Here is a 13,704-nt window from a genome sequence, read left to right as displayed (position 1 = left end):
CTGAAGTGGAAAGAAAAGTATTTATCTATTTTAGTATGCTTTTGTCCTAGTTGTTAACTCTTGTAGTGCTGACAGCTTTTGGCCTGCTGACTGCAGCAGTGCCTGAGGAAGAGGCATTGAGGATTAAAGAAACCCTTGCTGCTGTTTGTGCAAGTCCCCTTCTGGGGATTTTTGGGTAGTACCTTGGAGGAATCCTGTCAAACAAGGAAGTTTTTCTGTAGAATTGATTAGGGCTAATAGTGTAAGCACATGGAGCCTCTCTCTGGGGGGATGGTTCAGTCTTTAAATCCAGCTTCGGAATCACTGGGGGAAATTGGAGTGTGAAGGGTAGAAGAGATCAGGATAGCTCCTGGCAAAGGGGAGGTGGTCACTAGGGAGACACGGGGCTTGGGGAATAATTTCTTAGGGTGTGCTGCGGGGAGAAAAGGTGGGGCATTAGATCATAGACTCATAGAATGGCTTGGGTTGGAAGGGACCTTGAAGGTCATTTAGTTCCAACCTCTGCTATAGACAGAGATACCTCCCTCCAGACCAGGCTGCTCAAAGCAACATGGATGGACGTAGATGTATCAAGGTAGTATTGAGAGCAAGAAATAAGGAAGAGAATGCAATTAAGTTTTGAAGAATTGTATAAAAACAACATTTGGAAAGAATACTTCGAGCTGAATACAGGTTTGTTTTTCTTTTTGCAAAACTTGATAATCTGTCTCCAGGCCTGCTATGGAGAAACACCAAACTGTGAGCTGTTGCTCATCAGCTTGAAGCTGTTCTTCAGACTTCCTTGTATTTCTTGCACGTTCCCCACAGCTGGGTGAATCTCACATGGGTGTGGTAAGGCCCCTGTCCTTGTTTCCCCAGGCTCCCTCAGCACGCAGTGTGACAGCTATGGCCAGTGCAGCTGCAAACCTGGTGTCATGGGAGAGAAATGTGACCGCTGCCAGCCGGGCTTCCACTCCCTCTCTGAGGCTGGGTGCAGGTAAGGGGAGTTGCTCTCTGAAGGGAAAAGAAGACGCCTTTTTAAAGTATGAGTGATTTTAATTATCCTCTCACGTGGCTCTCTCAGGCCCTGTTCTTGCAATCCTGCTGGCAGCACAGGTGAATGCAACATGGAAACAGGACGGTGTACTTGCAAGGACAACGTTGAGGGCTTCCACTGTGAGAGGTGAGTTTTCGTCCTGTGGCTTTGTTTCAAGAATGAGAAATATTTGAGCAATGGCCTGGAGTAAGTAACAGGGAAATGAATTCTTTTTCCTTTGCAACTTCAGATGCAAACCTGGGTTTTTCCATCTGGATCCCTCAAATCCAAGAGGCTGTACGCCCTGCTTCTGTTTTGGACACTCCTCAGTTTGCACCAATGCTGTTGGCTACAGCGTGTACAGCATCACCTCCAGCTTTCAGTTTGGTAAAATGAGCTTTTCTTTGTATCTCAGGTCGGGTTGATGAAAGTGGGATAAGTCCTGCTCCCTCCTCTCTGTGTGAGATTGCAAACTTTGGGTGCAATCCCAGATTCCCTTTTTTGGGAAGCACGGAGCTTCCAAAGTCAATGAGAACTTCCCCATCTTCAGGTTGTTTGTTTCGTTGGGGTGGAAAGAATTCATGGCTTTGCCCTCAGGCACCCAGTGCATGCAGTTTAAGTGGGTACTGATAATGTAAAACTTCATGCCTCAAAAAAGAGGTGCTAAAGAAGGAGGGGCATTTTCTCCATTTTAGAACTGAATCACGAGTTTGAGGGAGAGGATTATAATTGCTTCAGGTTTTGGGTTGCTTGGCTCTGAATGAAACGTGGTTGTGTTTCTGATGGATCCGTGAGCTGAGCAGAAATCTTTTCTCATACAGTCTGTTTCCTGCATATGAATGTTTTCATTCTGCGTAGTCTAAAAAGAACATCTTTATAATTAAAATTCCAATGGAGAATGGTTCTTACAAAGGCTGAAACTTGCATAAAGTCATTGCTGACTGCTGGTTTCCCAGTCTTTTCCTGAGCTCTCTAGAAATCAAAATGTTAGGCAAGTTTGCGTTTTTTCTAGTGTTTGAAGTTCAGAGGGCTTAAATCAGCACTCTGGATATGCTGTGTGTGTTCTGCACAGTACCAGCATGTAGAATAGAGATGGGTTACATATGAGCAGTTTGCAGGATGACTCCTTCGAATGATGTTGACTGTTGCATGTTTGGCTTTCAGGAGAGGACGAGTGGCATGCTGAGCAACGTGATGGCTCCCAAGTCCCACTGCAGTGGAGTTCAGAGACCCAGGACATCTCTGTCATCTCAGACAGTTACTTCCCCATCTATTTTGTTGCACCACGTAGGTCACTGCAGAAAAGCTCGCTTCTTGACTCCCTTGCCTCTCTGTTCTCTGTCTCCTGACCGTAAGGATTTCTTCCCATTCCAGGCAAGTTTTTGGGCAACCAAGTTTGGAGCTACGGTCAGAATCTGACCTTCTCCTTCCGTGTGGACAGACGGGACACACGTCTCTCTGCAGAGGACCTGGTGCTGGAAGGGGCCGGGCTGCGTGTGTCGGTGCCTCTCATTGCCCAGGGCAACTCGTACCCCAGTGAGAGCCCACTGACCTACACCTTCAGGTGAGGGGGCCCAGCCCAGCCCAGTGGGAGCCCAGAGAGCAGGTGGGACCCAGTCTGCCACACACTCTGCCCTCTGAGCTCCTGGGAAAACAAACAGCAGTAATTTTAGCTCACAAGAGCGGTCTTATCAGGTCAATTTGAAGCTGGCTGTTCAGCGGTGTTGCTTAAGTGTATGAAGAGTATGTGGCAATTGCATGCCTTGCTTGGAAATAGTGCTTTAAAAGGACACAGCTGTTAGCATCTGAAAGCTTTGCTAATGGGGCATGCCTTTTCTCCCTAGGCTCCATGAGGCTGCCGATTACCCATGGAGGCCTGCTCTCTCTGCATTCGACTTCCAGAAGCTTCTTAACAATTTGACTGCCATCAAGATCCGTGGAACATACAGTGAGAGAAGTAAGTCGCTGAGCAGAGTGACATAAGAAAGAGGGACAGACCCCTTTGTTTGGTGCTGTGATTGCTTACTTGCAGGGATTGGTCATGAATAAATGTGGCAGGTTATTTGGCAGAGCCATGCTGAATTGCTTTCTGCCTGGCCTTCCTGTGTAGCAGCTTCTCCTGGGGCTCCTGGAGAGGAGATGGAGAAGAAACATGATGTGCTGCCTTTGAGAATCTCAGAGTTGAGTGCTTGTCATTGCTGATGTCCCTCTGTGGAGCAGATGTGGTTCTTCACTCCTGTTGTGCATCCAGTGCTTTCCAAATTGATAGGAACGTGCAGTGCAGAGTCCTGACAGATACGATAGCGTAGATGTGGGGAGACAAAAATCAGTTTCTCTGTGATCAGTTACCTTCATCCTGTTGAAAAATTCCCCATGGTGTGAGGATTTACAAAAATCAAGTGCTAGTTATGGACCTTTGGATGTTGTCATGAGAAGAAGGATTTTCGGAGTTAAAATCAAGCAGACAAAAATGCACATTTGCAGCTTCCCCAGATGTGAGTAGGGGTTGTTCATGAAGAGGAGCCCAGGGTGATGCATGACAGGGAGCGGGCTGTCACCTGGGCAGCTGCTCGTAGTGCAGCAGTGACCATGTCTTCCTCTCCCTGCTCCAAGGTGCCGGTCACCTGGATGACGTTACCATCACCAGCGCTGTCCCGGGGGCCGGCGTGCCCGCGGCATGGGTGGAGAGCTGCTCCTGCCCTGCAGGCTATGAGGGGCAGTTCTGTGAGCGCTGCTCCCCCGGGTACCGCCGAGAGACCCCTGGCCTGGGACCCTACAGCCCCTGCGTGCCTTGCAGCTGCAATGGGCACAGCGAGACCTGTGATCCTGAGACGGGTAAGCAGCAAGAGGTGGAGTGAAGGACTTGTTTTTTTGTGTTGGCTGAAGAAGGAAAAAAACCCACTTGCCTCCTTGTTTCAGGCGTTTGTGACTGCAGGGATAACACTGCAGGCTCTCACTGTGAGAAGTGCAGTGATGGGTACTACGGAGATGCGACAGCGGGCACAGCCTTGGACTGCCAGCCCTGCCCGTGCCCTGCTGGCTCCAGCTGCGCCATCGTGCCCCGCACAAAGGAGGTTGTGTGCACCAGCTGCCAGACGGGCACCACAGGTGAGCCCCTGCCAGAAGGGCACTTTTCCCACCCTGTGTTCCTGATCTCCTAGCAGTTCTGCTGCTCTGACCCACAGCAAACTGCTGTGTCTCTTCATTCAAATGCAACCTGTTTTTCCCTTCCTCCACCAGCCCTGCTTCCCCAGGCGAGGCTCAGGGCTGAAGGACTTGTTCTTTGTGCACTTCTCTCAAGAATGGAAGGGAAAGGAATGTTTTCATCTGTGCAAATCTTAACATTTCTGTGCTATGTATGTGAGCTATGCTGGCTTCTAGTACAGATCTGGCACACGGGCCCAAGGCCATGGATCCCCATCCCTGAGCTGACTGGGGGGCAGCCAGCCCATGGCAGGGAATGTTGCTGAGTCTTTGGGTTCCCTTCCAATCTAAGCCATTCTATCCTCTGATAACTGCATAGCATTGGGCTGAAACTTTGATAGATCTAAAAGAGTCAGGAAGATGGGTTAGACTGAAACAAAATTAGAAGGTGTGCCTCCTGTTTGCCAGCCAGAGGCAGTGTGGGATGCTCACAGAGGCCAGTGTCCTCCCTAGAAAGAGCTGGAAGTTTGCAGTGACATGTGAACACCAATCAAAACATGCAAGACCAGACTTATACTCAACAGTTTTGAAAAGAAATGTGTGAACAGGTGCTGAGCTTTTTCCTTAATGACAAACCGGAAAGCCTGAGTGCGTACTTGAGTTGTGAAGTGGAGCCTTTTGTTCTGTCTGCCAACAGCAAATAAGACTTAAGATGGTTGGCAGCTTCCACTCTTCTCTGTTGGTTTTTTGCTTGGCATGAAAGACTCCAAAGTCCAGAGTACCTGTAAATGCTTTAAATGCTTGGGAAAGCCCCTGCTCAAGCCCAGAGGCATGCCATCTGGAGCAGCTCCTGGGGGTTCCCATGGATGCTATCGCTTTGTGAACCAATTCAGAGTGCTGAGGTCGGAGTTCCTTGCAGCTCAGGTTTCCATGCAAGCTCATCATTTATTGTAGCTAACATGACCACCCAAGAGTTGCTCCTGCTTCTCGTGCTTCTGAATGTGTTCGTAATGAGGGAAAGGTGAGGGAAAAGATGGTTTGTGTGTGTAGAACTGCCTGAGAAAGAGCTTGGGACTGGCAGGGAAGGCTGAGCTGGCAGCTAGTTTGGGAAGCTGCTAGGCTGCATGCTTTGGGGGCTGCCTGCTGAGGTTCAACAAATCTCACTGTTGTGTGGCTTCCTGGAGCAGGGGTGCCCCCATTGAGCTCCTCCCACTCGGACTCTTAAATTGACAACAAATTACAGCAAATACGGATGGCTTTAGGGGTAGCATGTGCTTCTGTCCCGCCACAGGCAAGAGGTGTGAGCTGTGTGATGATGCCTACTTTGGAGACCCGCTGGGTGAAAATGGGGCTGTGAGGCCATGCCGCCTGTGCCAGTGCAATGACAACATCGATCCCAACGCTGTGGGCAACTGCAACCGACAGACAGGAGAGTGCCTCAAGTGCATCTACAACACGGCCGGCTTCTATTGCGACCGCTGCAAGGATGGCTTCTTTGGGAACCCTCTGGCCCCCAACCCTGCTGACAAATGCCAGGGTACGAGCATTTCCTCTCATGTTCTAAGCTGGTTTGGTCCCTGAGAACTGCCTTGGGGTGACGTTTCCCATTCCTGACCTTTTTGCAGCTTGTCACTGTAATCCCTATGGCACCGTGAATCAGCAGACGAGCTGCAATCAAGTGACAGGGCAATGTGAGTGCCTTTCCCATGTCACCGAGAGGGACTGCAGTGCCTGCAAGCCTGGCTTCTTCAATCTGCAGAGCGGCCGAGGCTGTGAGAGGTAATCTTCAGCCCATGCTGGGGCAGCAGGCCCTCTATTGGGTCTGCCATCAGCAACGGTGGGAATGTGGTGCTTGTCACCAGTACCTCTTGTTCCTTGTTAACACTGCTGAGGATGGGGAGGAGCAGGAGTTAAGGAGTAGCTCCAAGAGCTGTACAAAAATCTTGATTTATAAATAGCTTTATAAATAGCCCTAAATCAGAGTTTTAAATAGAAAAGTGTCACATGGCTGTGTGACTGTTGGTAGCAGGGGCTCGTGGGTTCCTTTTTTAGTGCAGCCACCAAGTGACCTTGCGTGGTTCAGGGGCTGGGTGCCTTGTCCCAGCAAGAAAAGTTCACTGCCTTGCTGTGGAGGCTTCCAGCAGTGCTCAGAGGGCTCCTTCAGAGGCACAGCAGCCATGCCTCCTGCCCCTTGTTGATGTATGGCTCTCTCCCCCAGGTGTGACTGCCATGCTCTGGGCTCCACCAACGGCCAGTGTGACATATGGACGGGGCAGTGTGAGTGCCAGCCCGGCGTCACCGGCCAGCGCTGCGACCGCTGCGAGGCCAACCACTTTGGGTTCGGCCCTGAGGGCTGCAAACGTGAGTGTGGGTGCTCTATGGCCCCAGTGTACAGATCCAGACTTAAGGAGCAGCGTGATTGAAAAAGAGGGTGATCCAGACTTTCCTCCTGATATTCTTAGAATCACTAAGGTTGGAAAAGACCTCTCAGACCCCTAAATCCAGCTCTAGCCCATCCCCACCACTGACCACATCCCTCAGTGCCACATCTGCGTGGTTCTTGATTGCTTCCAGGGATGGTGACCCTACTGCCTCCCTGGGCAGCCTGTGCCAATGCCTCACCACTCCCTGTGAGAGTGAGTTTTTCCTAATATCCAACCTGAACCTCACCCTGGCACAACTTAAGGCTTTGCCCTGCAGAGCAGCACTCTGATGAGAACAGGGCTCTGCCACGGCTCTGCTTCTTTGGCAGAGAACGGGCTGCGGTTTTTTAGTGTTTGTGTGTCTCCTTTGCTCTGACCAAGGCTTAACTTCCCCGCAGCATGTGACTGTGACCCGGAGGGCTCACGTGCCCTGCAGTGCCGTGAGGATGGTCGCTGTGAGTGCAAGGAGGGCTTTGTGGGGAACCGCTGCGACCAGTGCGAGGAGAACTACTTCTACAACAGGTCATGGCCGGGCTGCCAGGAGTGCCCTGCGTGTTACAGATTAGTGAAAGATAAGGTAAGGCCACCAATGTGACTGACTGTGTGGTTTCTGAGGTTGGTGCTTTGTGCCATACCTGCTTGCCCATTGGCTCTGGTGCAGTGTCAGAGTGACGGGAAGCAGAAAGGTGTGCTGTTGCTCTCCCCGTGATGTAACTGTGCTCTGCCCTTTTCACACAGGTAGCAGAGCAACGAGAGAGGTTACGGGAGCTGGAAAACCTTATAGCAAACCTGGGCACGGGAGAAGAAACTGTCACTGATCAAGCCTTCGAGGAGAGGTTGAAGCAGGCAGAAAGACATGTTATGGAGCTGCTCCGAGAAGCACAGAACAGCAAAGGTGAGCTGAGCAGATCAGATGTGGGCTAGCATGAAATGAGCTTGATGTTTGTGTTCTCTTAGGATGTAGAGCTTTTTATTTCAAGACTTCAATGTGCACCAGGATGAAGAGCTATTTTGGATGGTGTTGAAACTACTATGCATTATTATAGGAACAGCAAAGGCTGATTTTTGCCTCTGATGTTCTTTTTTTTTAAAAGCAAAAGGGTGCTCAATAGGTTTGTATTTCTGCAGTTTTCACCATTAGCAAATGCAGCCTGAGTTGCTCACAGATTTGTTTGTTGGATGCCTTGGGCCAAAGCGTCTCTTGTTGGGATATCATCAGTGATAAGAATAAATGCCTCAAAATCCTGCTGGCAAACTTTATTAGCTCACCATGAAGTGCATAATGTCCTAAAAAGTGCTGTTGTGGTGGCCTGTAGCTGTTTTTCCTGTTAAACTCTGCTTCCTAAGAGTTCTTGTTCTGCCACCTCTACTATAGGATGTCTACGAGGAGGGCATTAAGAAGTGTGACAGTGGACTTTGCTTAGGGTTTTTTTTAACACATTGAGTTAATGCATGCTCTAGAAAAGAGCAACTTGAAGGAGACTCGACTTTGCACTAGCAGTGTTTCCCCCAGGAGTTTGCTCGCTGATTTGAGACCGCTTGGGAAAAATCTTTTGGCAAAGCTTGGAAAAGCTGGTACCAATCTGACACTGCATGTGTTTGAAGGGATTCCTGCTGATGGGAATGATTTCTGAAACTCTGCATCTCTACATAGTGTTGTTTCCTTCTTAGCATCCGTGCCTAGATGACAGTAGTCCTGTGTGCAAGGTGTGAGTGTGGGTATTACATTAAGGTTAGGGCATAGATTGGCTTTGGGGTGTTACTTCTCCATCTCTCTACATCTTTCCTCTGGAAAAGGCAAGCTCAAGGCAAGCAAAAATGACACTTGCAAAAAGCACATGTGGCATTTCTTTGTGCTCTTCTACTTGATATGTGACTTTTTTTAATGCTTAAATGCTCACATTTAATACATAGGATGTGCTGCAAGACAAAGATGTGTATTTGTGGAAAACCTTAGTTTTGAAGGCATGTGAAGTTCTGCTTGGACGTTGTCCCCAAATAGTGCTCTTGCCTGTCAAAATAGTTCACGAGGCACGTGCCTGTTCTACAGCTCCATTATTGAGAAATTGCTATGGGGCATTACCTGGCAGACAAGATTTTAGGGAGCTCATAGTTTGTGTGTTGAAGAACCAAGGCTGGATCATCTGTTCTGCTAGCTTTCACCATCCCTCTGGGGTGGGCAGCAGTCAGGGTGGGTTTGCTGCTCTGCACATCTTCAGCTGCTCTGTCTGGGACAGAGTCTGGCTCAAGGGAAAGCCACCATTGCCCAAAGAGGATAACATACAGCCCTGCCATTCCTCCAGCTCTGCTCATATTGTAGTAATGAAGATAAATGGAATCAGGAAAGCAGATGTTACATACCTTTAGAAGAGCAGCTCAGTTGCCTTTCTTTAATCAATGATAGAGGTGAAACAAGATTCTGAACACAAGATCTCCCATTAGAGCCAGTTCAAGCACCCAGCAGGTCTGCCTGATTAGTAGTTAATGATGATGACTTTGATCTCAAGCCAGCTGAATTATGAAACACCTTTGCTAAGTCCCCTTTCAGCGGAGGATTAACCTGCCAGTGTATTGACTGCGATGCTAAGCTGCTGCTCCAACTTTTTTTCCTGCTTTAATTAGTTTTGCTTCCCTTCTTTTGCATGGTGTCTTTCAGACGTAGATCAGGGTCTCATGGATCGTCTCAGAGACATCAACAGCACACTGACAAGTCAGCTCAGCAGGCTGAGGAACATCCAGAACACGGTGCAGGAGACAGAGAACCTGGCAGAGCAAGCCCGGAGCCGGGTGGAGGACACAGAGGACCTGATTGCAATGGCTTCTGATATGTTGGAGAAGGCAAAGATGGCAGCTGGCAACGTGGTGAGTGTGCTGTGCAGATCTATGGGGCAGGGGGAGGGCAGGGCCATTCCTTGCTGTACTGTCTGGCTGTGTTTCTCTGCTTTTTGTCACTGCCATAGCAGATTTGCTGTGGAAATGTCTTCTCGTTACTGAATAATGCTAGAAAATAAATTAAGGAATTTGCAAATTCTCTTTCACAAATGGCATCCTTGCCCCTGTTGAAGGAAAAACCCTGAACATACACCAAAATGTTTGCTTTTAAAGGAAAACTGCTGGTGGAAATGGCAGTGGCTTAAGAAAAAATAGAAAGAGGTCAGAAGTAGGTTAGACCCATCTCAAAGCATTTAGATCATGACAATAAATATTTAAAGCATTGATGAATAAAAGATGAAAATAGAGCTTGAAGGTATTTTTTCCCCTCTCTTTTTTTTTTCTTTTTGCAGTCCATTACAGCCCCGGAGTCGAGTGGTGACCCCAACAACATGACTCTATTGGCAGAAGAGGCTCGCCGGCTGGCTGAGAGGTAGGCTGTGCTGCAGCTCCTACCAGCCCACATCTGGGCCCCGCAGAAGGAGCAAAGCAGAGCTGGTTTGCTTGATGTGAAACATGCATCCTTGGGCTGCTTAAGAGATTGCTTGGTACCCTTTTTGCACGCCTGTGTGTCAGGGCAAATCCTGGATACGTGCTGTATGCTCCAGCAGCATCTTCCACTGCACCACTTCACTGGGTGAAGGAGGAAGATCTTGGAGCTGAGGACAGAAAGTGCTGCTTGGCAGTTCTAACGGTGTCATTTTCCTTCTGTGATCTTGTCCAGGCACAAACAAGAAGCTGATGAGATTGTTCGCATTGCCAAGGCAGCCAACGATACTTCCACAGAAGCGTATCAGCTGCTGCTGAAGACCCTGGCTGGGGAAAACCAAACAGCACGTGATATTGATGAGCTCAACCAGAAGTGAGTCAGGAACAGAAAACTGAGTTCATTTCCTGGCAGTACTTAAAATTAGATGGCTTTTTAGCATTTTGTGCTTTTGGGTCTCTCCGTGTTGTAGCCTCTCTGCTCTCAGTAAGTTCAATTCAACAAAAAGAAATGATAGAGTAACGGGATCCTTGGTTTTATTTATTTTTTGTTAGGTATAACCAAGCAAGAAACATTTCTCGAGATCTAGAGAGACAGGCCAGCAGTGTGCTTGAGGAGGCAGAGGAAGCTGGAAATAAGGCCCTCCAGATCTATGCTAATCTCACTAATCTGCCCACTGTGGACACCACAGGGCTGGAGGTATGTGTTGTGCATGGCTTTGTAAAGAGGACAGACATTAAAGCAGTGTGCTAGGTGGCTGACAAACACTGTGTGCTCTTTTCTAATGGTACTCTGCCTCAGATCCATCTAGACATCATCCAGATGTCTGTGTTTTAGTTTTTATGAAGGAGACTTGCAAGCAGGAAACTACAAATAGATCCCCTATTTCTGCCAGGTTCTGAAGGACCAAAAAACAGTGAAATCTTGCTTGTCATACATCGTGTCTTGAATTGAAAAGTGGGAAGAAAGTTGACTCCTGTCAAGTTTGCAGAGCTATTCCCTTTCCACTCGCCATGGAAATGTAGTTTCTCTTAGCACAAAACTCTTTGCAGCCCATCCTTCCTTGCACAGACCTTTGGAGTATATAGAGCTTTGAAAAAGTTGCAGCTCTAATTGTGAAAGATGGGAGCTTGTCATGGCTTCTGCCTGTTTTATCATTAAAAACCATGCTGTGTTTTGTCACCTGTTCAGAAATTCTTTAATGTTCAGAGAACCTGCATGTGTTTCTGATGTCTGCGTGCAGAGTGAAGCAAATAAGATCAAGAAGGAAGCGGAGGAGTTAGATCAGTTAATAGCAAGGAAGTTGAAGGACTATGAAGATCTGAGGGAAGATATGAAAGGAAAGGAGCTGGAAGTCAAGAACCTCTTGGAGAAAGGGAAGACGGAGCAGCAGGTCAGTTCTGTTTGGTACAGGCAAAACAACCCAAAGGGAAACAAGTAACTGGTAAGATGCAAGAGATTTAGCCTTAGTCATATCCTAGTGGTGTTTGTTACTTATGCAGATTCTGGAATGAGGATCACTGATATCATGAGGAATGATCCTGGAAAGGAAAACCAAAAAGCTGCTAAAAGCAATGGCATTGAGGCTATACTGGGGAGTTGGTATCTTTGCTGGGCATGCTGTCTTGTTTGTATTCAAGACAGTGTTCCAAAATACCTGAATTTACGTGGTTTCATAGCATGTATTGCCACTCACATGGGGACGAATGCTGCCCTGTATTTGCATTGGTATTTCTTGTGGGGTGATGCTTTTTGGTAGGCCAGCACGGTCATCCATCAAAGAATAAGAGTATGCTGATAGGTGTCATGTCTCTGTAGACTGCAGACCAGCTCCTGGCTCGAGCAGATGCAGCAAAAGCCCTGGCTGAGGAAGCTGCTCGGAAGGGCAATGGCACATTGCAGGAGGCCAACACCATTCTCAGCAACCTGAAAGGTAAAGAGAACTCATGTGGGGAATCCTGCAGCTCCCATCAGCTCACTCTGCAGGAGGGCATCTTGGTTAAATGGCTCATGCTGCTGCCAGTACTTGTGTTGGAGGATTCTTTTGGCTTTTTTAAAGGAAGAGCTGTGTTTTAGCTTCAGCTGGGTTGGAATTCTTTTCTTCAGCTTCTGGTACGATGCTCTGTTTCGGTTTTAGGAGAAAAACAAAGCTGATTACACGCTGATGATTATAGTTGCTGTTAAGCAGTGCTGTACAGAGCCATGGCCATTTGCAGCAAAGGGCCCATGGAGCTGGTAGGGAGCAGAGCGAGGACAGCTGACTTGTGCTGACCAAAGGGATATTCCATGCCATATAACATCATGTGGACGGAGTTTTGAAGGGGCTGGGAGGGCTCTCTTCTCTCTCTCTTCTGCTGCTTGGGGTCTAGCTGGGCTGTTCTTCCCCCAGATTTCAAGGAGGCAGAGGCAGGGCAGTACAGTCAGAGAAGTGCCGCAAGGCTCTTCCAGAGCAGGTGGTGAGAACCTCTTTTGCCCTGTCTCAGATTTTGATAAGCGGGTGAACGACAACAAGACAGCAGCTGAGGAGGCTCTGAAGAAGATTCCTGCCATTACCCAGACCATTGCTGAAGCCAACAACAAGACCCGCCAGGCAGAGCTGGCTCTCGGCAATGCTGCTGCTGATGCCCGTGAAGCCAAAACTAGAGCAGATGATGCTGAGAAAATTGCCAGCACTGTTCAGAAGGTGAGTGCCCTGCAGTTCTGGAACCAGCCCTCCAGAGCCACGTGTCCCACCTCAGCAGCACGTAAGCTCTGTTCTGCTAAGTTCTGCACCTTCTCCAGCTGTTCTTATCCTTCTCCCCATGCTGGCTGTAGAGTGCTGCTGCCACCAGAGCAGAAGCGGACAAGACCTTCTCTGACGTGACGGGGCTGGCCAAAGAGGTGGATGACATGATGAAGCAACTCCAGGAGGCAGAAAAAGAGCTGAAACGTAAACAAGATGATGCTGATCAGGATATGATGATGGCAGGCATGGTGAGTAATGCTGACACTGGTGGCAAAGAAGTGACTTCTCCCTGCCTCTGGAAGCTTTCCTCCCTCTGCTCTGCTGTAGTGACCACGCTGGGTCCGCTTAGTGTTCTCCATCTTCCAAATTTTAATTGCAGAAGTGAACATAGGTTAACACACAGTTTACATAGGTTCCCTGCTGGACTTGGAGAGCTGGTTTTCTTAATGCAGTCCTTTTAATAAACCTGACTCTGGGGTGACTTTTCCTGTGAAACAGTTTTTGGGGATCAGCACCATCTCCTGCAGGAAATGGAATGTTTGCAGGCCATCTTTTCCAGTGCTGTGACAGGTATCTCTGATCAGAGATCGTTATGGAGAGAGAAGGCAGGGGTGCACGCAACTGCTTAGGCAGATACATGAAAGAAGTCAGAGTGGTTTCACTAAACATTACATAGCTTACAGTGTTCTCGTGGCTTTTATCCCACAGGCCTCACAGGCAGCCCAGGAGGCAGAAGACAACGCAAGAAAAGCGAAAAACTCTGTGAACAGCTTGCTTGCTGTCATTAATGACCTTTTAGACCAACTAGGTAAGGCTGTCCTTTTTTCTTGTCTCCAAACAGGGAAGTGCTGGCAGCCAGCATGATGTGGTGCTGTGCTGGGAATCAAACAGGTCCATTTTGTTTTCTGAGAAATTAAATTAACGTGGTTTTGGCAATTGTTCTTTTTGTTAATGGAGTAGCTCAGAGGCTCATTGTGCA

General features: G+C 48.4%; 1 protein-coding gene across 1 annotated transcript in view; it reads left to right on the top strand.

Annotated features, from left to right (window-relative positions):
* The window catches only part of LAMC1 (laminin subunit gamma 1), a 50,503-nt gene that overhangs the window by 33,957 nt on the left and 2,842 nt on the right, over positions 1-13,704 (top strand). The window contains exons 6-27 of the mRNA XM_042873199.1: positions 859-976; positions 1,064-1,162; positions 1,266-1,402; positions 2,180-2,302; positions 2,390-2,579; positions 2,860-2,972; positions 3,629-3,850; positions 3,935-4,123; positions 5,451-5,696; positions 5,785-5,938; positions 6,378-6,520; positions 6,981-7,159; positions 7,321-7,477; positions 9,239-9,444; positions 9,867-9,946; positions 10,238-10,375; positions 10,555-10,699; positions 11,244-11,393; positions 11,819-11,933; positions 12,484-12,683; positions 12,815-12,973; positions 13,434-13,533. Of these exons, the coding sequence (XP_042729133.1) occupies positions 859-976; positions 1,064-1,162; positions 1,266-1,402; positions 2,180-2,302; positions 2,390-2,579; positions 2,860-2,972; positions 3,629-3,850; positions 3,935-4,123; positions 5,451-5,696; positions 5,785-5,938; positions 6,378-6,520; positions 6,981-7,159; positions 7,321-7,477; positions 9,239-9,444; positions 9,867-9,946; positions 10,238-10,375; positions 10,555-10,699; positions 11,244-11,393; positions 11,819-11,933; positions 12,484-12,683; positions 12,815-12,973; positions 13,434-13,533 (3,363 nt within the window). The remainder of the gene's footprint in view (positions 1-858; positions 977-1,063; positions 1,163-1,265; positions 1,403-2,179; positions 2,303-2,389; positions 2,580-2,859; positions 2,973-3,628; positions 3,851-3,934; positions 4,124-5,450; positions 5,697-5,784; positions 5,939-6,377; positions 6,521-6,980; positions 7,160-7,320; positions 7,478-9,238; positions 9,445-9,866; positions 9,947-10,237; positions 10,376-10,554; positions 10,700-11,243; positions 11,394-11,818; positions 11,934-12,483; positions 12,684-12,814; positions 12,974-13,433; positions 13,534-13,704) is intronic.

Source organism: Lagopus leucura, unplaced genomic scaffold, assembly GCF_019238085.1.
Source record: "Lagopus leucura isolate 7727_CA_CO unplaced genomic scaffold, USGS_WTPT01 Super-Scaffold_100009, whole genome shotgun sequence".
In the NCBI taxonomy this organism is placed as follows: Eukaryota; Metazoa; Chordata; class Aves; order Galliformes; family Phasianidae; genus Lagopus; species Lagopus leucura.
This window is presented reverse-complemented; position numbering and strand designations above follow the sequence as displayed.